This window comes from Plodia interpunctella, chromosome 28 (genome assembly GCF_027563975.2).
Source record: "Plodia interpunctella isolate USDA-ARS_2022_Savannah chromosome 28, ilPloInte3.2, whole genome shotgun sequence".
Taxonomy (NCBI): domain Eukaryota; kingdom Metazoa; phylum Arthropoda; class Insecta; order Lepidoptera; family Pyralidae; genus Plodia; species Plodia interpunctella.
In genome coordinates this window covers 898,612-924,942 of record NC_071321.1, presented here as the reverse complement: position 1 = coordinate 924,942, position 26,331 = coordinate 898,612, and the positions used below count along the sequence as shown (strand labels likewise).

Genomic DNA, 26,331 nt, shown 5'->3' with positions numbered 1-26,331 from the left:
TCCATTAACTATATTTGATTTGTTTATTATTCGTAACATTAGCACTCAATCTTTCATTAATTAGGTTTTCGTTTCCAATTAAATTGATCAATTGAACGTAAATAAGAGACAATAGCTTTCCACAATCCCTTTATCGGAATTACGTACATAAAGAAAGTTCTTTGCACCGTATGTTTGTCTAAAAGGATACGCCTTGTCTGTACCTCGTGCTAGGGTAAATGTCCCATAAGTCATTTATATCCATCATAAAAAAATATATTACGTGTAAAAACATAACCAATTTTACACTTAAACTTTAAATTTCCTCTGGAATCACATTATCTATTGGTGAAAACCGCATGAAAATCCATGCATCAGTTATTGAATTTATCGCGAACTGACAGACAGACGCGGCAGTGGACTTTGTATTTGTGTATAACATGTAAGCATTGTTTATGCGGAGTTCCGCTTTCGTCCACTTTCTATTCAAATATTGTTCTTTTGTGTTTTTCACTTATAAAACGTGTGCTTGTCAAAATATACAGTTAAAGTTCATTTTGTGGGTTTAATTTGTCTCAAGACTGCAATACCAGCCAATACATTAGTCCGCTACAATATCAAAGCGCAAGTAATAAATCCCTATTTATTTTCAAAAGTCAAATTAATTTGACAAGTGATAATTTGATAATTTAACAAGAAAACTGTTTGAAAATATTTTTTAGGCAGGTGAATTTTATCAATAAAGATTTGATTTATATTTTTTTCTGAAGGCTTAAAAAAAGACCCTCTTTGTTGTATTTGTTGTCATCAACAGGGTCTTTTACCCAACACCGGACACATGCATTGAACTTCGTACTTGGCACATTGCCATTGGCGTCCATCCAATATTTGGATAACACGGCATCCACCAAAACAGTTCACTCTTAGCTAGAAACCTGAACACACGTTTAGTTTTTAGATTTCGCATTAAAATCTATCAATTCTTGTCAATTTATTGAAATAATTAAGGTTATTATTTGGTTTGACAGTTGAATTTCGCGCGAAACCGTGGTTCCATAGAGCGATTTGTTAACTTTTTAATTTAAAGTAGACAAAGGCATTGTGTTTAGCTTTGTTGTCGTGTTTAATTTTAGGTCGGACTTGATTGAAAAGGTAAGTGATTTTCTGTTATCTAAACATACATATATCAATCATTTTTGTGATTTCCCACTAAACACTTCTATGTACTGGGTAATTTTGGTAGATATTAATATTAACTACCAAGTATGATATGGTTTTAATTAATTAAAATAAATAAAAAACTTATAATAAATTAATTACAAATTAAAACCCTATCATACTTGGTTGGTAATTCCATATTATATTAATTATACTTGCATCGCTTTGCTGCTTAATAAATTAATTACGTTTCATAAAGTAGAATTATAAGAATTGTCAATAAAAATACTTTTGTTTTCGGCTTTCTGTTATTTTTTGTACATTGATAAAGCGGTCTACACACCAAAGCCGCTGACCCGGCGGCACAGCCCGGCGGCTTAGTGCCGGCGGGTTAACCCGGCGGCTTCAGAATGTCCAAGCCGAACGACTTTGCCGGCGGCAATACCGGCGGCACGACAGCCGCGGCATGTGGTGTTCTAGTAATTGCCAAATAGTCGTAGAGATTGGACGTGTGTGTTGCGAATAATTCAGAAGTAGTATTTTCAGATTGACATGGAGGAGGACGATAACAGTGATTTAATAATAGCAGTTTGTGGAGTTATTATCGGTGGATCCCTCAACACACGAAAGTGTTGGGTTAGGCCAAGTTTAATGAGTCGCAATAAATACAGTACTTGTCAAAGATTAAGTGATTTAAGGGAAGACGACTTGGTTCTATACAAACCCATTTCTTTTAAGACTTTCCTGTCATTAACCAGTACCGACTTTGAATATTTACTGAATATTGTTGGACACAAAATAGCTAAACAAGACACAAATTACAGAAAAGCAGTTTCACCAGTAGAAAGATTGTCAATAACGTTAAAATACCTAAGCTCAGGAAATTCTTTTAGTAGCCTGTGCGACGTCTTTAAAGTATCTCCTCAACTAATTTCAAGCATTATTCCTGAAGTATGTGATGCTTTAGTTGAAGGACTTTCAGATTATGTGAAAATTCCAAGGAGTCAGGAAGGATGGAGAGAAATTGCAGATGAATATTTAAAAAGATGGCAAATACCCAATTGTCTTGGGTCAATGGATGGGAAACACATAAAACTTCAATGTCCCCCAAAAAGTGGAAGTGATTATATAAACTATAAAAAATATTTCAGTATTGTGCTCTTTGCTTTGGTAGATGCTGATTACAACTTTTTGTACGCTAATGTGGGATGTCAGGGTCGGATTTCAGATGGTGGGGTTTTTAATAATTCAGCATTATGTCGATTGTTAAATGATAATGAATTGAATATACCACATAAAACCCCTTTACCCGGAAGGAATCTACCAGTACCGTATTTTTTTTTGGGTGATGACGCGTTTCCTCTGCAACCCCATATTATAAAGGCTTATGATGGTAATCACACAATGGGATCATCTAAGAGGGTTTTTAACTATCGCGTATGTCGAGGGCGAAGAGTAGTTGAAAACGTGTTTGGGCAGTTAACACACAAATTTAAGATTTTTCATAGACCTATTCAGCTAATCCCAGAAAAAGCTACTACTGTAACTTTGGCGTGTATACATTTATTTAATTATATCAAACGAACCGCTGCAACTCAGCAAAATGAATACGATACTGAAAATAATCAAGGAGAAATCTTTCCCGGTGAATGGCGTAGACATCTTGAAAACGACAGTTGCTTAGATAATATGTCAGGAGAAGACAATCAAACCTCGGATACTACAGTGACCGCTGAGGATACAAGAGTGGAGTTGACTCATTATTTTCTTTCTAGTGTCGGAGGATTAGAATGGCAATATAACCAATAACTCAACTCATATAATCAATATTATTTTTAATCATTAAAGTAGTTCCATGTATTATCCATTAAATCTAAAATCGTAAATTACACAGTGAGATACACTTTTATTGTGATTCGTATAATAAAATTTTAAACAAAATAAGAAATGTGTTTTTGTAAACCAATAACATGATATTAACTATTGGTAGAAGTGTCACTAAACTAAAATTAAAACCTTGCTATTCCTTACGCACATATGTCAAGCTCTACTCGTGTGAAGGGAATAGTCAACACTAATTTTAAATTTAACTTTAATGGGGCTACCTATAGCTACCTTTATTATACCAAAAAGAAAATTAAATATTTATAACATATTTTGAAGATTACTTTATAACACTATCAGAAGGATTTAGAGCTAGGTATTCTTCAGCAAATGTTTCTAGTGACGAAGGTTGAATTGTTTGTGGATCTGAGTTTGTTTGGGCAGAGTATTCAGAAGAAGTTAAGTTATTTGTAGAAGGGCTTACAACCGCCTGTTGTAGTGAAGATGCTGTATAGTATCCTGGATGACTGTGTGAACTAGAAACACTACTTGGTCTTGCAAAATCCGTAAATGTATCGGATCTATATCCAGTTTCGGCTTCAAATATTATATTGTTGATCCGATGTCTCACAATAGCTTTCATTTGTCGATCCATTTGTCTTAACTGACCCGCAATATAATCTCCAAATAAACCATCCTCATCTTTTGTCACATTTGGTCGTTGGGAGACATTCTTCATAATATTCAATGCTTCGGATATCAACTCTTTATTAGGGTTGATTTTAGGACGTTTATTTCGTTGCCAAGTTGTATTTTCTGGCGACATCTGTGGTAAATCATTATGATTTGAGCCGGGTCAGCGGCTTTGGTGTGTAGACCGCTTAATGCGGTCTACACACCAAAGCCGCTGACCCGGCGGCACGGATCGCCGGCCCAACCCGCCGGCCTTATTTTGTACAATCATGCCGCCGGCTTGCGCCCGCGCGGGCAAGCCGGCGGGGCAGCATGCCGATGCCGACGGCATCCCTCTCCACTCACTCAGTCAGTTGCCCGCCGGCTTTCATAGAGTAGTGACGTATCACTTATTCATTCTCTGTTGTTGTGAAGTGTCGGCACTTTTATTTTTATCAACTAACCAATATGGAGTGGGACGATGCAACAGTTATAAAACTAATAGACCTCTATCATTTAAAAGAAATATTATGGAACCCAAAAAACCGTGACTACAAAAGCCGGCCAAAGCGTTACGACGCATTTAATGAAATTGCCAGTGAATTTGCTACTGATGTTCCGGAAATCGAGAGAAAGATAAAAAATTTAACTAGTCATTATTACCGAGAGAAAAAAAAAGAAGATAATTCAAATAAGTCTGGTGCGGGTACTGATGGTATTTATCATAGTAAATGGTTTGCCTACAAATCACTAAATTTTCTGCGGAACAAAAATGTGCCTACTGGAACCACCGATACTGTAAGTAAAGATATATTTTTTTTTTATTTATAATCAGGCAACTAGGGCCCCATAGACATATAATTATAATATTAGTTTATTTATTAGTGTATCTTGGTATTTACATTTTAACCCTTTCCCGGGCATTGGCAAAATAGTTGCCACTCAGGTAAAAAAAATGTGTTTGAAAAAAAAGTAATTGAAATGTTGAAGACTTATTCAGTGCCTTTAATAAAATCCATAATAAAAAAATACACAATAAATGTTGATTTTGACTAGAGATACTTATTTATTTTTTATTAAATTAAAGTAAAACGTCAGTCTTTTTCGTCTTTTTTCGCAGGACACACCGTCGACGAGCCACGATTCACAATCGAGACGAGAATCACAATCAAATCAAAATGATTTACCACAGATGTCACCAGGAGATTCACAATCAAATCATAATGATTTACCACAGATGTCGCCAGAAAATACAACTTGGCAACGAAATAAACGTCCTAAAATCAACCCTAATAAAGAGTTGATATCCGAAGCATTGAATATTATGAAGAATGTCTCCCAACGACCAAATGTGACAAAAGATGAGGATGGTTTATTTGGAGATTATATTGCGGGTCAGTTAAGACAAATGGATCGACAAATGAAAGCTATTGTGAGACATCGGATCAACAATATAATATTTGAAGCCGAAACTGGATATAGATCCGATACATTTACGGATTTTGCAAGACCAAGTAGTGTTTCTAGTTCACACAGTCATCCAGGATACTATACAGCATCTTCACTACAACAGGCGGTTGTAAGCCCTTCTACAAATAACTTAACTTCTTCTGAATACTCTGCCCAAACAAACTCAGATCCACAAACAATTCAACCTTCGTCACTAGAAACATTTGCTGAAGAATACCTAGCTCTAAATCCTTCTGATAGTGTTATAAAGTAATCTTCAAAATATGTTATAAATATTTAATTTTCTTTTTGGTATAATAAAGGTAGCTATAGGTAGCCCCATTAAAGTTAAATTTAAAATTAGTGTTGACTATTCCCTTCACACGAGTAGAGCTTGACATATGTGCGTAAGGAATAGCAAGGTTTTAATTTTAGTTTAGTGACACTTCTACCAATAGTTAATATCATGTTATTGGTTTACAAAAACACATTTCTTATTTTGTTTAAAATTTTATTATACGAATCACAATAAAAGTGTATCTCACTGTGTAATTTACGATTTTAGATTTAATGGATAATACATGGAACTACTTTAATGATTAAAAATAATATTGATTATATGAGTTGAGTTATTGGTTATATTGCCATTCTAATCCTCCGACACTAGAAAGAAAATAATGAGTCAACTCCACTCTTGTATCCTCAGCGGTCACTGTAGTATCCGAGGTTTGATTGTCTTCTCCTGACATATTATCTAAGCAACTGTCGTTTTCAAGATGTCTACGCCATTCACCGGGAAAGATTTCTCCTTGATTATTTTCAGTATCGTATTCATTTTGCTGAGTTGCAGCGGTTCGTTTGATATAATTAAATAAATGTATACACGCCAAAGTTACAGTAGTAGCTTTTTCTGGGATTAGCTGAATAGGTCTATGAAAAATCTTAAATTTGTGTGTTAACTGCCCAAACACGTTTTCAACTACTCTTCGCCCTCGACATACGCGATAGTTAAAAACCCTCTTAGATGATCCCATTGTGTGATTACCATCATAAGCCTTTATAATATGGGGTTGCAGAGGAAACGCGTCATCACCCAAAAAAAAATACGGTACTGGTAGATTCCTTCCGGGTAAAGGGGTTTTATGTGGTATATTCAATTCATTATCATTTAACAATCGACATAATGCTGAATTATTAAAAACCCCACCATCTGAAATCCGACCCTGACATCCCACATTAGCGTACAAAAAGTTGTAATCAGCATCTACCAAAGCAAAGAGCACAATACTGAAATATTTTTTATAGTTTATATAATCACTTCCACTTTTTGGGGGACATTGAAGTTTTATGTGTTTCCCATCCATTGACCCAAGACAATTGGGTATTTGCCATCTTTTTAAATATTCATCTGCAATTTCTCTCCATCCTTCCTGACTCCTTGGAATTTTCACATAATCTGAAAGTCCTTCAACTAAAGCATCACATACTTCAGGAATAATGCTTGAAATTAGTTGAGGAGATACTTTAAAGACGTCGCACAGGCTACTAAAAGAATTTCCTGAGCTTAGGTATTTTAACGTTATTGACAATCTTTCTACTGGTGAAACTGCTTTTCTGTAATTTGTGTCTTGTTTAGCTATTTTGTGTCCAACAATATTCAGTAAATATTCAAAGTCGGTACTGGTTAATGACAGGAAAGTCTTAAAAGAAATGGGTTTGTATAGAACCAAGTCGTCTTCCCTTAAATCACTTAATCTTTGACAAGTACTGTATTTATTGCGACTCATTAAACTTGGCCTAACCCAACACTTTCGTGTGTTGAGGGATCCACCGATAATAACTCCACAAACTGCTATTATTAAATCACTGTTATCGTCCTCCTCCATGTCAATCTGAAAATACTACTTCTGAATTATTCGCAACACACACGTCCAATCTCTACGACTATTTGGCAATTACTAGAACACCACATGCCGCGGCTGTCGTGCCGCCGGTATTGCCGCCGGCAAAGTCGTTCGGCTTGGACATTCTGAAGCCGCCGGGTTAACCCGCCGGCACTAAGCCGCCGGGCTGTGCCGCCGGGTCAGCGGCTTTGGTGTGTAGACCGCTTAAGAGGTTATCGTATTTACGAAATAAATTGGTTGAGGAACTACTTCAAATTTAAAAAAAACCTGAATTAATGGAAAAAAATTCCACTACCTATTTGTACCACTAGATATTTTGTTCCCACTGTCGCCTGCAACTTCGCCCGCGGTAGCCGATGTTTGACCTCGGGTTAATATCTAGTATATCCGTATCAAATTATATCGAAATCGGCCCAGCTGTGAGCGGCCCATATTTTCGCATAATCATAGCGTTTATTTAACTTAGACAGAAACCTATGAAAGACAAAAGGGAAAGCCTTGATGGGAAAAATACATTTTCATTAGATTATTTGCGGATGACTTGCTAACCTATAGCTAAGAGTATATTTCAAATATATATTTCGATTGTTCATTAACTCAAATATACTCGTTACATATGTTAAAATAAAGATATAGAGAAATATAACATTTTTAGAGGTGATATGATGTTGTTTACCTACGTCTAAAACAGTATGATTCAACTCTAGTTGACGTCTACGGCATATTGCGTTTAAAAGGATAATAAATACAGACGTGCTTTCAGAGTATTTTTACGCTACTACACTAATTAATGAGATAATACTACATACAATAATACTAATTAAAACCAACATAATAATAAAAATAATAGAACTATAAAAGATTTAAACTTTCCAAAGGGCTTCTACGTGTATATTAGTTTAAATAGAAAATAGGTTAGTTGACATTTTTTTTTGTTTTGATGACTATTCGAAGGCCCTTATTAATAGAAACACCAATGAAAAAAATACTGTGATAATGACAATGCTTTCAATGATAAAATTACACGTTTTTGAACTCGTCCAATCCAAACGCTCCATTCTAAATGACACGAATAAGTGACGTCACAACTTGCAAAGAAAGTGCTATGTGTGTTCGACAGCTACATTAAATATTAAGTTGTGACTTCATAATAAAAGTGGTTACAAAATTTTGAGTTTGTTTTTTTATTAATTTCATACTTTTTGAGAATGGACTTTCCAACCAAGTTTTAATATTCGTAATAACGATCCAGCTGCATTGTAGTCTATGGATTATCATAATGATCCTAAATATATCTGGTTTATTTCAATGGGATATTTATATTTTATATTTTTAGATGGGATGTTATATATATTTTTTACAAAGAGTCGGTCCAAGGATCTCTTGCCTACAGCAGATAGTAAAGAGAAAGTGTTTGTTTGTAGGTTATCTTCGTAACCACTCAATCGATTTTCAAAATGTTTCGATCAATAGGACAAGCTACAATAATAAATTCCAGGCTGGATATAACTAGGTATGTTACTTTTTATTCCGATGTTCCTACTAATAAGAATATAATTTTTTGGATATAGGTAGATATTTTTGTTTGAACCTTGGACTTGTAAAATACGAACACAAAAGCTGTTTTTTCAATTAATCTTTGAATATAAATTGTTAGAATGTCAACAACGAACTTAAAATTTCCTTTTGAATGTCAAGGGCGGGGTCACTGACATTGCGCGTTCTATTTTCGACCATTTTGTTTTATCCTGCCGCCATTTTGTAACGGTCATAACCTCGTGATTTGATTGGGTTTATTTTAAAACGGTATTTTGAAAAGAGATTATAAAAAATATTCTGTTTATAATGCAATCTTTGTTTAGGTTACGGCATTTTAAAATTGATTGGTCTTGAATAGTCGGTTAGAAAGATTACAGACCATGAAGTTCGTATTATACGATAGATACAGATGGATAAATCAATGACATTTATATTTATGTCAATAAAGTGCTCTCATTCTACTTTTGTCCACCGAATACGATCTACTTGTAGATCAATGGATCATAAGTATATATTTTTCTTTTTGATCCACCGTTTTGGCGTTAAAAGTGGATTGGAACAAATTTATTTACTTATAGTAAAGTAATTGAACATGAAAGATCATTAATTTTTAGTTTAATTTATACCTATACCCTATTCATCTTGGACTGAGACAAAAGGTAAACAAACCTTGAACAAAATCATTATTTCTCGTTATTCCTTTGTTAATTTTGTTCTTACTTTCTGTCGCTTACTTAAATGTTTGGCTTTTATTAATTTCTCGTTTATTTTTTGTTTACCTTTTGTCTCAGTCCAAGATGAATAGGGTATAGTAAGATTTAATTTTAAATATAGTATAGTAAAATTTAGATTAAATTTCAAAAAGCCCATTAGAATTCGTAGCCTATGTCGTAGACAACTTCAACGTAGTAAGCCTACAATGTGCTACGAATGCGAGGATTTTTGCTACGAAGTCGCCTACGAAATTTGCTACGAATATGCTACACTACATACAATATTTACATTACATCACTAAATCAAAACACAATGATATTGTGTAAGTGGAATTAACATTAGCGAATCATCAGTATCAATATAATCATCAGTATTTTAATCAAAATTGTAGGTAGCCTTACATACACGGTCGGTCAATGCAGACGTTGGCCGCCCTTATGGAGTCTAGGCAACAGAGTTGTGATTGTCAAAGTATGAAAAATTGAAAATAATATATCTGAAGTATTAACATCCTATGTTATTTATTTTCCACTCCGGAATCCTCCACAAAATAAATAAATAAAATTTTTGCTATATATTGAATTATTTACCAAAATATAACTCTAAGAGGTTAGTTAATTTATTTAAAAACTATATTGTATTATAATTAGACTTGACGACGTGGTTATGTTATATTTTCTTCGACTATTACCTAACTATATCCTTCAAATATTGTCACAACGTCTTTTCAAGGCCACAGCGTTCTTCATTTACGGATTCCGCCATAATTAATTTCTATGGCAAAAATTCTCTGATTGGTCCATGGTCTGTGCATGGTAAAACCAGCGACAGATGTGACCTTGGTCTGACGTCTATATAAATAAAATTACATGAATAATTTGTCTCGAACGATTTTGGCGGAAGTGTGTTACATATTCCATTAAATTTATTTATTTTTCTTGGCTCAATATAACGCCTCAATCTTCAATATTGACCGGATGAATTTTTGTCAGCGTATTGGGCAGCCATCTTTGTTCTTCTTATGTCATAATAAGACTGATGAGCCGTATCTGGCAAGAAAATGATATTTTGTTTCGTAATAGAAAAGTTAGATCGATCTGTTTTTGATAACTCTTCTTTTCAAGTGTGTTATTATGGTGTCAGAATTCAAGTCTTCTAGGGGCATCTGACATTACTTTTACGACTTATCTAAGAATAGTTTTATGGCAAATGTATTATTGTTTGTAACGAATAAACTCTACAATAACTGGACCTATGTTGATGAAATTTGGCACAGAGATAGACTATCTACTATACTACTACCTATCCTCGCGAAAAAGATAATAATAATAACAATAAGATAAAAAGTATTTATTGACATAGGTAAGTACAGTCAACAGCGCAACAACCTACCCGAATTCATCGCAAACTCACCGCTATTACCGGCCATAGAGGTTCATGAAGGGTAACATGATGTGCTGTTGACTGTACATACGACTATCTACGACTTATAGACAAATGAAAGATATAGGAGAAGTTGCGCTTTCAATATTATAACCGAGATGATACTATGTCTATATCGAGCAAAAAATCATGACGTATATCTAATAGGTCAGCTAACGCTGCCAGTAACGCGACTATCACAAGGTCCACATCCATATAAGTCCGGGAGCAGCCGAGGAAATTGGCACAAGAAGCGACATGTGTATCCAAAGGGCTGACCTAGGCTGTTGACCGCATAAGATCACATCGTGTCTTGTAATTAGGTTGACAAGATTTGCACAACAATGATTAAACAGTTTTGTATAAGCAATGTTGTCTATTAACCTCTCTCTCTCTTATCTGTGCGGGTATTTCAGGTTACTTCCTTAGCTTATTAACACCTAAATGCGAAAGTAAGTTTGTTAACTCTTCACGCTGTATTTACTCAAGCAATCTGCCTGAAATTTTGCTGTGTAGTTCAGAGTACGGAGAAAACATATGGGACAATTCATCTTCCTCGACTATGACGAAGTGAAAAGAGGGTTAATTGCTTACAAAGGGCATTCAAGCAAAATTACTAGATATATATTTTGTAGTTAGAGTCAGTAACGACACCGCACAAAGACAGCACCACACAAAGGTGAAACAAATAGAATATTACTCCCGTCGCTGTTTTGGTTACAAAAAAAATATGAAAATTGATAAAGTTATGTACCTACGTGTAAAATCGAATAAATATAAGATTTTTTATTTTTTATTAGTAAATTTGAGTGAGTTTGACTACAGTCTAGCCTGACGGGAAGTAAAGATAAGGATCTAGGGTGCACAAGCTGAAAAAAAGCCTCTTGTTGCCATGTAAACCCCTAAATTGTAGGATTCGGGAAATTTCGGAGAGAATTCCTAATCATTTATTTTTAAAATCTATATTATACAAATATTGTACAAATGTATGTTGTAGAGGTACTATATTTTGTATTGTTCCAAATAACGTTGTTTCCAACAAAACAGAATATTGAAAGAGAAACAATATATATATATATTACCCAAACCAGATGATTTAAATAGTAACATCGTAAAAAATAAATTGGTCTAGGTTATGGCAAATAAAATTGGATTCCTGCTACACAATGGCATTGTTAGTAAATATACAACCACGTGGCCGAAAGGGATACCATTGTAAAATGAAATCAAGGTCATTGCCCCACATATAAAGACCGAAATAATATGAACTTTCCATCTCATTATTAATGAAGGAAACGAGAATTGTGCGCAGATCTTGAATTAACGGACACTGGTTGGACGCTTTCCAATGAACTGAAACGTAAAACAGATTCGGCTTTAGCGGGAAGTAAATATTTTTGCGATTTTGGTCGAGAAAGTTCTGCTTTTACGCCTTAAAAAATGCGTAGAAACTGTTGTAAATAATGAAGGGGAGTTCGTGGAAAATTAGTCTAAATTGAATGTAACTATTTGTCAGTGAAAACTTGTAATTGGCCATATCTCTTTTGTCATTTTGTGACACATAGTACTTAGTAGTAAATAGCTGTTAGTTTCCAAAAATAAAATAAAGAAATAAAAATAGTAACGAAGACCTAGCTGAATAGAGAAAAAAGCAGAATAAAGGTCCTTGGACAAGACGCCTTATGGCTCAGAAAGTGACCGCACTGAGCTCTAATCAGAGAGAGAGGATAGAGTGGAAATTAGTTTAGATTAAGATATTTCACAACTAATTTCACTGGTTTATCGAAACGTTTACTAGTGTGGCTTTTGAAAACCTACACCTACAATAAAATTGAAAATTTAGCTAGGTAATCTTTTGGGTCGTACCTGATAAAGGTAAAACATTGCATAGATAGTTTTTTTAAACATTTATTTGCTTTGTAGAAAGTTATTGCATATTATGTATAAACATATTCCTATTGCTGAAAGAGAAATACGACTAGAATCACCGTTGATATGGGTCAAGCTTTTGATTAATTAAAGCACCGTATCACCAAATGAATATAAGATATATGGTATATATCTCTACATTAAGTCCGTTGTTCTTCAAAATTGAGGAATATTTTTACAATATAATAAAATAATATCAGTTATTAGATTCAGTTTTAAGACCTACATGAATTTTATTACCGGGTTTACACAAGGGTCCTTATTGGAACCCACGTAATTCATGACTAAACTTAACACACAACTATAAAATGCGTTTTTTCACAGTTCTCGTTCAATTCAATCAATAAACGAGTTTATTGGTACAAAAGACATCTGTGATTGCGTATTGTTTTTTAAAATCGAAAACAATAAATCAAGATCCAATGCAGCAAATAAGTCTCAAAATAATGTAACGAGTCGTCAAATTCATACACATGGCTGTGAACACGTTTCACAATCACAAGATCACATATAAGGCAGACGAAGAAAAATGGACGGCATCCAAAAATGTTTTGCCAAATTAATTTGACGTGTTATTCTGCGAATCGACAAGGAAAAAGCCTTTGATGATGACTATTGATGACAATCTGTAAGAGAACAAGAATAATAATTATTGCTATGATTATACAAACTAGAATCCATATTTACTAATAATATAGAATTTGCTGCTTGGAGCGCTAGTGTTGAGAAAGGACCAACGGCAACCCTTAAAACGCTAAAATAGACTATTTCTTGCCGCAACAGATCCCACCATGGGTTGAGTCCCCGATACTATATTTTTTTCTGTGTCCTTGTGTTGTCGTAATAAAGTTTTTTTTTAAATTGAAAGACAAAGAATAAAGAATGAAACTGAATTAACCATAGTTTCTTTCGAAATCAATTAGTTGGCAGAAAACAGATATAATTGAAAGCACTAGCTATATTAACAAAAGTTTGTGTAGTGGTTAATCTCTGGGTTAAATGTTACTCCTTGTTCGTAGTATCCATAAGCTTCTGTGATCGGTTTATTTATTTATTTTGGGCACATAACTGTTCGCCAGAATTAAAAAAAACATTTACGACTAAAACTTTGATCATAAGACGTAATATACACTGTCCATCTACGCAATATTGGAGCCATTTATAAAAATACTACGCGTTAGGATGAAAATAGTTATTGCTTCTGAATAACATTCTGGATAAAAGATATATGGCCTAAGTATTTTTAAATACATTAGAGGTTATCTAAAACTAAACAAAATTATATATCTCTTAGCGTTTAGCTCAGGATTTGCTTTTCTACTGTTTCTCCTCCACTTTTCCTCGATACCCTAGTTGTCAGACCTTTGGGGTGATTTACAATGAAAGTCACAAATAGATCGCAATCACTATAATGCATTTAATAATATACAGCTTATATTTAGAAATAACTTATTCTATTGTGGTTCACAACCGTGGTTCACGGAATATGGCTTCCGGACTGTAGGTTCCGTATAATCAACCAAAGGACAATCAAGGTGTCTATTCTGCTAACTTTAAGCTAAAACTGCTTTTCAATCGTAGCTCTTCTTAGCCACACAATAAGAACTACTATTAAGAGACGATACCGATCGTTAGTAGAACCGACACGCAGCAATTGCGATAATATAAAAGAGTTCAGAAGTTTATATCATCAGGGCAAGCCCTAACGGGCAGGTTGCCCATTCGAGTGTTGATGTTATTAAATTATACCATTTATTTTGTCCGTCTGTGTGTCGTAGATTTTGCGTCTGAAGAAAATAGTTTCATCATACGTAAAAATAGCTATTTAGCTAGACATCACATAGAATAAATTAAAACAAAAACACATAAATGGACAACACTCAACAGATATTAACACTATATCGTGGGCCTGATGTATTCAAATACTGAAATCAGCATTACAAATCCACAACATTCGTAGTACAAAGTCTCTCGCCACGTTCTTCATTTAAACCACGCAACGGATTTTGATGCAGTTTTCACTGTTATTTAGACAATTAATTCCCGAAGGTATTTGCATATATCAAAGACCCAGATATTTCCAGACAAATAGGCGGTGTAGTGATTAAAATGTCTGTGATCAAAATATCTCAATTTATACCTACGTATCAATTTGAGTCGTGTATCTTATACGTAGTATTTTTATTTTATTTCGTGTATCTCTCAACAAGGGCATTCCTAGATGAAATAAAAGAAAAGGCAGAGACACGACCTCTGCCTTCTCTTTCATTGTGTATAGTGAAATCAATGGCTGAGGACAGAATTAGATGGAAAATGCTCCACCGACAAGAACAAAGTTCTTAAATTATTGATTGATTGATTGATCTTATGCTCCACACTGTTGTCGAACTCGGACAGATCGCCGATGCGAACATTGCGTAGTTAGTACGAGTGCTTTTATTTACCGCAATGAAAAACCAACAATGTACACCGAATCCGCCAAAGTTTGGAGAACTGTTCGCGATTAGTGTGGAGCCGGCTTTATACAATATTAGTTGTTTTTGTTTTTCCGGCGAAGGAAGTCTTGGAAACCTGTAGTACATTGATTTATTAGTATGAATGCGCTCAGGTTCGTACAAAGTCATATCAAATGCCTGTAAAACGACTACGTAATACGTAACTCATTGCAATAATGTAGGTACACGCTAAAAATACTTGAAGTAACTAGATTGGTATGATTTTCGAACTCACAACTTTCACTACACAATCCATGTGATATTTAAAGAAAATGTTATCAACCAAGATCATTGCCAAGTTCAACAACCTACTATTGTAACTATTTAAAACGATTACCGGCTAGGTACTTACATTTAACTAATTAGTCCGACTTTTTTTTCACACTCTCCATTAATCAAAATGGTTTTGGCACGTGTTTAAAGGTTAGAAATTAGATCATACATTTTTGCGTAGATTTTCATTCGTTTTAAAAGCTCTGTCACGTTGCTTTGCTTCGTTCTCATCTGAGCGGCTGCGTCACCGGTTTGTTTCATTTTGTGCACCCAGGTGAACACAGTGGAATTTCGAGTGATTTTGTGTTTTTTTCATACAAGTATTTTTATTTAAACAATCTTACCACGTCTCTAATGATTTTAAAACGATAAATTCAAATTTACTTTGAATAAAATTTGTTTCGTGGTTAAAAGAGTTTACTTTATAATATATATACATTTATTTTCAACAAAATTCAACAATTTTTCTAATGCATGCAAAGAGGCACGCGGCCCGCCAGATGTTAGGTGGGATGGTCACCTTTGCTTACTTAAAGAAAATTTTCACCGTCTGGCGCGAACCCCGCTGTCATGTCTCTGTTACATGACAGAGACATTTAGTGACATTTAGTGTTGTTACAAGATATTTTAAATAACTTTTTAAATCATCGCTTTGGCGAACAATGGAGTCAACCAACCAGACACTTAAAAAAAAAAACTTTTGATTGAGAACGATAATTTTTTGTTCCAGCACCATGCCTTCCGAAATGATATCGGAGAAGTCTCTGCAGCGCGAGCTGGCCGACTCCATCATCAGAATGGTTCCTCTGGACGAGATCAGGATACTACTGGCTTGCGGCGCCAAGGTCTGTATCACCTGCTTTCCCTATTATTTTACTAAGTTTGTTGAGCTTTTTCTTCACCTGCGCTTTGGATGTCATCGGTCAATAAGTGATAATTCATAGATCACTTGTTGACGTACATTGTGATCACAGTTGACGGAACAGATTTTGATGGCCACCGTTTTCGGTTTAGGCAACTACAACTAAGTACGTGTAATGGAAAACCATGATAAAGTTGTTGTGTGTGTTTCATTCCCCGTAATGATCACGACCCTCATCCATGGGGGAAATACGGCTATGAAGAAGAGTGTGACATAATTTAACAAGATAAATTTTTTATTTTTTACACTGAGTCCGAGTTTCGCCGCATTATAAATGGCAACTGAACCTAAAATGATAGAAAGATACATATCACAACCATCTCTTTCACCAGGTGAACGAACCAGTGACACAGGGTCTTCGTCCGCTGCACTACGCCATCTGGCAGCGGTACCTGGAAGCAACCAGGCTGCTCCTGGTCCGGGGATGCGATGTCAACGCCAGGGACGACTGCGGATACAGCGCTCTGCATCTGTCTGCGGAACATGGGTGAGAAAAATATTATTTTGTACGAAAATCTAACTATAGCATGTTGTGGCAACATCTACACCATATGTACAGTTAACAGCACATCAACGTACTCAAGTTCATTGCAAACTCGCCGCTATTATCGCGCTATAGAGGTTCATGCAGGGTAACTCAATGTACTGTTGACTGTACAACGCTACTGAAAAGCAGATCAAACTCAACGAATATACAAGCCTCACAGATGATCCACAACTGTATAAACAGATGGCGCTATGGTCGATTCACGACAGTAGCTGACAAGCCTAGACGGCGCAGACAGTGCGTTTATAAGGAAGCATATATACAACCGACACCGTCTGTCGCGTGCGGTTCCCCGGCGCTGCACCTAGCCTGGCGGGAAGATTTTCCCTATGTAGCGGTCGAATCACCTCGCTCCCGCTAAATAATAATATCAAACGGCTGGTCCGTGGTGTTCGTATAAAGCACTATATTGGTGAGACAAGAGCCGTCCTATTAAGAAGCCGTGGGTACTACTTCCGGTGTTTAAGCTACCGGGTTCAAAGGTTTGCCTATAGCTATTAAGCGAGGAAACGCTGCAAGCATTATGGGTATCTTGGAACTGGGTACGAGTCGGGATGTTGTATTATTGTCTGATTTTTCATATTTTATTAGTAGCGTTGTTTCAGTTCAGTAGCTGTAGATAAAAAAATGAAGAAAAAACAAAATTACTTTCGCATTTATAATATTAGTTGGGATTAACCTGGTATTATAATTTCTCTTTCCAGCTACACAGACCTGGTGAAGCTATTACTGGAGAGTGGAGCAGCTGTGGACTATCGAGCCGATACTGGCGAAGAGTTCCCGAGGACAACGCTTTGTGACGAGCCCCTGAGACTGGCTATACGGAACAAGCATTACGTATGTGTTTATTTATTTATTTAAACTTTACGTTTTTTATTTACGTTGCCCAACATAAAAGTTAACAATATGTGAACTTAATGCGATAAGGTATTCTCTGCCAGTCAAACCATGGGACCAAAAACAGACAAAGGCAAAAAAACCAATACCAATACCGTGTTTGGTTCGCGTGCGAAATGGTTCTTGAATGAGAGGACTAATGACACATCTGGTGCTTGCGCAGACGCCAACTAACCAGGAAAAAATAAATAGTAAGATATTACTGTGCATTGGTGTTCGCCAATAAGGTCAAGAGAAAACTAGCTACATGAGTAAGAATACATACACACTTAGCGCGTCACTAACGTCCACATGCTGTCTCTTTCCCATATCGAGTACGCATCGTGTAAAAAAAATTAGGTAACGTGTGGACGCAATGTCGTTCTACGTCTTTTCAAAAGTGTGCAAATTCATGTGGATCCAGTAGGATTGGAATCTGAGACCTTACACTTTAAAGGCGGTCGTCTAACCTGGACAACCAACAGATCCAACAGAATATCAAAATGTCTGGAGATCCAACAGAATATCAAAATGTCTTTCCAAAATTTGTAATTTCTCGCTCATTTCCAGGAGGTAGCCCGTCTTCTCCTTGAGCACGGTGCTGACCCAAACAAGCGTTACTTCTTCGGCTCTGAGATCAACCTGGTTTCCGACCCTGAATATCTAGAACTGCTGCTGACGTTTGGTGCCAACCCTGACTCGAGGGACAGGGCTGGGCTAACGCCATTGATGAAGGCGGCTAGGCAGAGAAAGGTATTAATGTTTTTAACCTTGGAAATAACACTCACTCAAATTGCAAAGTTTACGATTACGTAGTTGTGTCAATAAATGTGTATGTGGACAAATCACACAGATTAAGTTATCCCCAGGTAAAAGTTTGACACTTGTGTTATGGGATACAAACTCAACGATACTATAATTTATAACATCTAGATCAATGTGAAACAGGTCATTTTCTTGATCTGACCGGTGCTCGAACCCGGAACCGCCAGTAGAAGTCCAAGATGTTGACCATTAAGCCCCAGAGCTGTCATTTAATAGAGACATAACATTTTGTAAAATTAACACATATTTCATATACTAAAAGAGACACAGAAAAAGCTAAAAAACATAGAAGTATTGGAAGTGTCTGAAATGCAGTAATTGCTTCTTCTTCACAGTCGTATTCCTCATGGCTGAGGGTCGTGGTCATTACGTGAAATGAAATACACACAACGACTTTCTTGGTATTATTAATGAAGTGGTTTGCCATTGCCTCCTCCATTTCACACACAAGTTAATAATCAACCAGTGTGCTGGTTTCCTCACGATGTTTTCCTTCACCGGAAGCAAGTGGTGGTCCATGAAAACTACTATACATGAGTCAGATTGGTGTACAAACTTATGTGGCTCAAGAAGGATCCCAAACTAGGGTCTTTCAATCCACAGGCTTAATCATTAATACTACCACCGCTTCTGCATTAATACAAGGTTCAAAGGTGTCTGAATTTCTAAATACAACATTGGTATTCCTCAGGGCATGGACGCAGTCTTGCTGCTGATCAGCTACGGGGCGGACGTGAACGCGATGGCGGACGCTAGGAACGACTACCGAACAGTGATGCATTACGCTGTTCTAGGGGGTGAGTGAGGAAGATTATCATACAATAGATTTATTCATATTTCATGAGTGATCGTTAATAGTTTAATTTACATTTATGGTTTGATGCCTTCAACTTTGCGTGTTCACGGTTGTATCCGGGGCTGTGATACCGCGAAGGCCCGAGTCGGCGTAAAAATGGAACTTACACAATTTTTCCAAATTTCTAAGGTATTCCTCCAGGCACAGCCCTTCATACTTTTATGGTTAATTTTTCCATGAGACACTATTCTTAGGCCCGAGAATTTTCATATATGGCGTACCCCAAGGCAGGGACATAGGACCCTCATTATTTTTCCAAATTTGTAAGGTGTTCCTCGAGGCGTAGTCCTAGGTCCTTCACAATTTTGTAATATTGTTTCCAGGTAACACAGAAGTAGTCAACCTGCTGATCAAGCAAGGCGCCCGCGTCAACTACGAGTGTCCTGAACTGAGCAAGCCCAGCCCACTGGACCTGACCATCCTGAAGGGAGATGTGCCTATGCTACAGATGTTGCTATCTGCTGGTAAATTCTATAGTAAAACAAAACAGGGATTAGGGGGTCCACACTTTCTCTCTCTTTTTTACACGATGCGTACACGATATGGGAAAAAGAGACAACACGTGGTCGTTGGTAACGTGCTACATATTTATAGGTATGTTTTGTGATAGATAGCTCATTTATTCCTTGATATTCCGTGGTAGGCCTTCTGATTAATGGTAAAATCGTATAATTTCATCCATGACGACCTCGGCGGCGCAGTGGTAAGGTTCTTGCCACTGAACCGAGAGGTGCCGGGTTCGATCACTGCTCGGGTCATGATGGAAAATGATCTTTTTCTGATTCGTTTTTATTTTGAATTCATTCTTTATTTGAATTTATTCTTTTTGACAGGTGCCCAAGTGAACGCGTCGAGCTCTGTGATTGGTTCCCCGCTACATGTCGCGTGCTCTGACAATATTACCAACAGGAAGGAAATTATCAAGGTAGGTGTTACTGTTCATTTATATGTTTACGTACCTCCAAAATGATGCCTTATTTATATCAAAATTTTAGCTTTTTGTACTTACATAGTCATTTGATTATGTAAGTTACAAAAAGCTAAAATTTTACAAAAAGTTAAAAATATTTTTAATCGAATAAGCAATATTCATAGTATTCAAGTGTAGGAAGCGCAACTCCACTGCAGCATATACCCTGGGCTCTAACGCTTAACGGCTGAGGAAACAACCGTGAAAAACGTTCAGATGAGAGACAGATATAAACCCAGTTTGAAAATGATTTTGGTATTCTATCTTTACTCGATGTAACTGAGTGTTAATCACTAAATATTATAAATGCGAAGGTTTGTGAGGATGATGTGTGCGTGTATGTTTGTTACTCTTACACGCGAAATCTACACGACGGATTATCATGAAATTTGGTACACGGGTAGAATATAACCTGCAATATAGGGTACTTTTTATTCCGAAATTCCCACGAGAGCAAAGCCCCAGGGCGCAGTTAGGTATCAATAAAATTACTTATATCATCAACGCTTCCAGATCCTTCTGGAGAGCGGTGCGGATCCTAACCTCAAAGTGTACAATGATGACGACGCCACGCAGCTGCGGCCCGCGCTGGCCGAGTACCTCGCGAGCGCCGCGCGGCCGCGCGCCGCCGTCGTGGCCGCGCTGCTGCGCTACGGCGCCCGGGTATGTCCACACACCACACCACCACACTGACGCCGAACAGTTTTATTCAACGAATTGCCGAACATTGCGTAATTAATACGAGTGCCTTTATTTACAATGAAAAACTGGCAATGTTTCCTCAAATTTGGCGTAATTTTGTATTAGTTACGCAATGTTCGCGCGTTCGCGTCGGCATTTGTCTAAAACCAACAAAGTTTGGCGAGCTGGTCCGCGATAGTGTGCCGATACAACTATCATGCTAGCTCGACACTATCAGCATAGTTTCGAAATTAAAACATCTATTCAGAAACCAGTGGGTTTTGTTGGAAGTTGAAGTTGTAATAAATTATACTTAGTAAATCTTCCTCAAATAATATTTAAATATTTAAATGGATTTGTTACACATGTCACACATGCAATTTTAACTTATTTTTGAAAATAATAGATAGATAGATAGATAAACTCTATATTTGCACCATTCACAAAGGAGTTATAAGTTACGACAAGATATTCAAACATAATGAGTGCAAAGGCGGACCTATCGCTAATGCAATTTCTTCCAGCCAACCTTTGGATGGAAAGAGAAACAAGAGGGCGTAGTAAACTTAACAGTATTAAATAAATAGACAAAAAATAAAATATTAAAATAAAAAGATATAGGAGAAAAATATAAACATGCAGACAATCGTAATGAGATGAAAAACATTCTAGAATCGAGCGGGAATTGAATCCGTGCCCCTGTCTATCCGGGACAGTGCTCTTGACCACTGAACCACGATCGAGACCATGCCTGAATTAATTCATCTTTCAATATCTATAAAATATCTTTAAATCCAATAATATATAATATCTTTAACTATTATTTCCAGGTTATCATGAAAACTCAATTCCGCGACCCGGACGGCATTCTCAATCATCTCCAAAACGTCACTGCGGATGAATACCAACACATTTTCTACCAACTTCTAGAAGCCGCAGAGGCGTTTGATCTTTGCATGATAAAAAGAAATAACATATTGAACCCCACGCAAAAACAAACCTTAATTGAACGCGCTAAGACACCGATTTCTTTGCTCGCTCAATGTAGAATTTATCTCCGCAGATTCTTTAGAACGAATCTGCCTCATGTTGTTAAAAATTTGGAGGTCCCGACAACGCTTCATCATTATCTTCTGTTTGAATGCAGTTAAGGATTTAAATATGTTTTTCGGATTAAATTGGCTGCAGGCGGGCATTTTCTGATGCCCTTTCATTGAATAAAAAAATTATGTTGGTGTTACTAGCATTCAAAGAGCTCTCGGATTGTGGGGTATTTTTTGTAATTTGAATATCCCGTTACGAGATTCTTCGTGTATTACGATTTTTAATGTAAGGCTATTAAAAATAAGACTATTAGTTTTGTAAAGAATTTCTTTTTATCCCATTGTATAGTAAAATGTTTTATAGATGTCTCAGTGTGAGTAAACACACGAACAACGATATTAAAAAATATGTACTATTTAACCTATTTTGGCTGATTTATACTTATATGTTATGGAATTGGTTTACAGGCACTTTCTCTATTGGTACTTGAGCATTCTTTATTACGTAGAGCATTGTTTATTACGTATAAAAAAGAAAAAATCATTTTCTTTAGTGTTATTTTTCATTATTAATATATATAATGTTTGGTTTTAAATATTTATACGTTTTCAAAGATATTTATGCTAGTGCTTTGATGCTTTCTTTTTTAAATTAAATGGCTTCTATAACTTTAAGCCTAAATTGTGAAATATAATGGAGACTGCTGATTTTACGATTTTTTGATATGTATTAAGTATTATGTTATGTACTCTTATCGTCTGAAACATGTTTATGACTATGTGATACGATGTGATATACTCTTATATTATAAGTATATAACTATAGTTTGTAAGATTCATTTGTATGTCACTTGAATCTAATAAAAATAAAAAGTAAAATTAAACTAGGAATTTGATTTCATCATCCTTAACACAATGAAAAAACACCTGGTAATTTGTCTCTAACTCGATTAGTGAATGGGCATCATCGTCATATTGAGTGTGTTACTGTGTATAGGTATCTGACCTGACTTTTACGACTGCTCACCGCCATCTAGCGGCAAGTGTCGCATACACACTAGTTAACTAAACGGTCAACCAGTGTGGAGGCTTTCTCGCGATGTTTTCCTTCACAGGAAGTAAAGTCGGTGTTGACGAAAACTATACATGAGTCAGATTGGTATACAAACTCATGTGGCACGAGTAGGATTCGAACTTGTGACCTTTCGGTCACAGGCGAAAGGTCTTAATGAATGGGCAAATCATCAGTTACATTACTAGCAAGCACTAATATAAAAATCAATAAATAAAACAAATATATAAATGTAGGACATAAAATTACTTGGAAAACATCTCAATTTCATCATTCAAATTTGCTCGTGCAGAAAAAAAAACAAATAATTGTACATACAAATATTATAAAAATATTGTATGTTTTGGGACCTTACATATTAATATATTATAAAATTTATTATTTATTTTAAAATTATATTAATTATCCTAATTGTTCACCTCGTAACATAAAGCATACCAATAAACGGGAATTATTACTTTCAATGTAGCAACATTTTCAAAACATGCTTCTGTCATCCGTCCGTCATTGTCATGTCACGTTGATACCTAACATGTAGCTGTAGATAGTTGTCAAACAGGATTACAATCGAAAAATCGCTTGCTCGCTGTGACTATATTATTTTTCGCAAAAACTAAATAAAAATGACCGACAAATCGAAAGTTGATCTTGGTTTATTGGAGGAGGACGATGAATTTGAAGAATTTCCCGCTGAAAGTGAGTAAAGCTTCAATAATTATTTTGTGCATTTTCTCCATACCATCAAAATTTTGTATAACGATAACATGTTTATTGTTTTAGATTGGGGTACTGAAGATGCTGACGAGGATGTGTCTGTGTGGGAAGACAATTGGGAAGACGATATCGTTCAAGATGATTTCAACCAGCAGTTGAGGTCAGGAACATTTTCTTTATACTCATTTATACTATACAAAACACGACTATAACCTCAATCATTTGTTGAATTAAAGACGAAATTAAGTCACGTATACAAAATATAGCAATCATTGTGTATTATAGGTACGAAGTTTCTTTGAATGTACAAATAATGTTTGTAATTCTGACTCTGTCATTCTTGCTGTGATGAGAATAGTAAAAAAAGATTTTCTTTTTTTAAACTTCTGTTTTTCTTTCAGGCAACAACTGGAGAAGCTGAAAGAGCAGAACAAAGCATAGATAGTATACATGTAGAATAAAACTAGAATTAAGTTTTATATATAATTTCAATTTAATATGGTGGTATCACTCCAAAATTTCTCCTTAACAGTTTGGTGCATATGTATTTCATTGGAAAACTTCAAATTATTGTAATATTTGGAAAATAAATATTTATTAATAAAATACTTTATATTATTCTCTACTAGAGACATCTATAAATGATTGCTACTAGAGTTGAATGATCAAATAAATAAAAACTAACTACACTATACTACACTGACGGCCCGTTTGTATGTATGGTTCAAGGAGCCACTTCAGATTTTATAAGGACTACTAATACAAATATTCCATAACTAAAGATGTAATATTTTCAACAATCTTCAAGTAGTACTTTCTGAGACATAGATCTACGCTGTTTCCACGACTTTCTGATGAAATATATCATAATGCGACAGGTAGGTCGGTAATATTGGTTAAAACTGTCTAATGTAATTGGCCAGGTGGCTGTCTAAAACAATAACATTATGTGTTACATTAATAGCTATGTGATACTTTGTCAGTAAGTAGTGGCCGTTATTATAATAAATACTAAAGTCACGCTTTCACGGCTAAACCGCTGGGCCGATTTTGATGAAATTTTAAGTACACATAGTTGTTAAAGCTCACTAGCGCTACCGAAACTTAATAACACATACAGCTCATCAGCGGATACAGCTCACAGAAACACGCTTCACCGAAAAATGTTTTGTTTCTCAATCAGAATTTAGGTTAAGTTTGGATTAAAATAATCGGCAAATTCAGTTTTGATATGTAAAAGCTGGACAATTAAGTAAGACATGTCTATAAGGCTTCTTGATATAATATTGTTCATCGGTGAACTGTTTTTCTGTCTGAGATTCTACACTCTAGCACACGACATAACGCTACAAGAGAGAAGGTATTTCACTTGAATATAGAAGCGACAAAAAACAGTTTTCCATTATACCTACAAAAGGATTTTAATGGCCACCGTTTCCAGTGATAACTGTATCCAATGGAAAACTATAACTTTATGTAAGAGTTTCATAGCACCTATTCTGTAAGACCGGTAAACATATACGATTCAAATTCGCATTTTTTCTCATCTTTAGTTCAATTTCCTGTTTCCCACTCCGTGTCCCATCCAGTTTCCCACTAAGTGTCTCCATCACATTTCCCGCTCCGACTCCCACTCCCGCTTTCTGCAACGAGTGCCGCGTCCCATTTTCCATGACGTTTTACGTCCCGGTTTTTATTAATCACAAACGGTTTTTTTTTTGTATTTAATATTACTGTTTATCACTACAAAAAGTAAGTGTGGCAATTTTCAGCTTTTTATCTTTAAAGTTGTATTAAGTTCCATACAATCTTTCACCCCCCTTTTGAAGGGGTTGAGTGTTAATTTTCAGAAAACATCTGAAACACGTATTCATTACTTTGTTGTAAACAACCAAAATACAAATTTTCAAGTCACTAAATTCAACGTTGTAGAACTTTCATATTTACAGTTTTTCACCCCTTTCACCCTCTTCGGAGTAGAACTTCCAAAAATCTTCTCTTAGTGCTCACCTACACTCATCTACATGCCAAATTTCAGCTTCCCGCCCTGTAGTTTCGGGTGTACGTTGTCTGTCAGTCAGTCAGTCATTCAGTAACAGAAGAATTTTATACTGATATATTGATACATACTGCGCCCACCCTCTTCTGTTATCCTTTCTCACTACCCAAAGGCTGGCTGGAAGAGATTGCTTAGCAATAGGCCCACCATTGGTCCATATGTATGCACAATTGTATTATTTTGTACTAATATTGTTTTTATGGAAAATCAATATATTTTGTATTGTAAATTTAGTTTTAATAAAGAAAAAAAGTAGACAGAGAAAGTCGTTCTGACAACTGATAACAATTTTTGTATGAATACAACGAAAATAAATAAAATTACTTTGTGCACATAAGTACCAAGTAAAAATACCCTTGCGGGCTCTGACCGCGCTCTGCATTACACCGCGAGGCGCCGTCGTCGCCG

At 35.8% G+C, this 26,331-nt stretch overlaps 2 protein-coding genes across 2 annotated transcripts; both read left to right on the top strand.

The window, feature by feature from the left end:
- Positions 1-888: 888 nt before the first annotated feature.
- LOC128681731 (ankyrin repeat and SOCS box protein 2-like) lies at positions 889-22,962 on the top strand. The gene is made up of 10 exons (XM_053765861.1): positions 889-1,131; positions 16,089-16,203; positions 16,613-16,767; positions 17,532-17,664; positions 18,274-18,456; positions 19,220-19,325; positions 19,708-19,848; positions 20,218-20,309; positions 20,868-21,017; positions 21,866-22,962. The coding sequence occupies exons 2-10, from the start codon at positions 16,093-16,095 to the stop codon at positions 22,184-22,186; spliced, it is 1,392 nt and encodes a 463-aa protein (XP_053621836.1). The 5' UTR covers positions 889-1,131; positions 16,089-16,092; the 3' UTR covers positions 22,187-22,962.
- On the top strand, positions 3,871-6,196 carry LOC128681736 (uncharacterized). The gene is made up of 2 exons (XM_053765868.1): positions 3,871-4,431; positions 4,754-6,196. Exons 1-2 carry the CDS (start codon positions 4,102-4,104, stop codon positions 5,354-5,356), a joined length of 933 nt encoding a protein of 310 aa, XP_053621843.1. The 5' UTR covers positions 3,871-4,101; the 3' UTR covers positions 5,357-6,196.
- Positions 22,963-26,331: the final 3,369 nt, after the last annotated feature.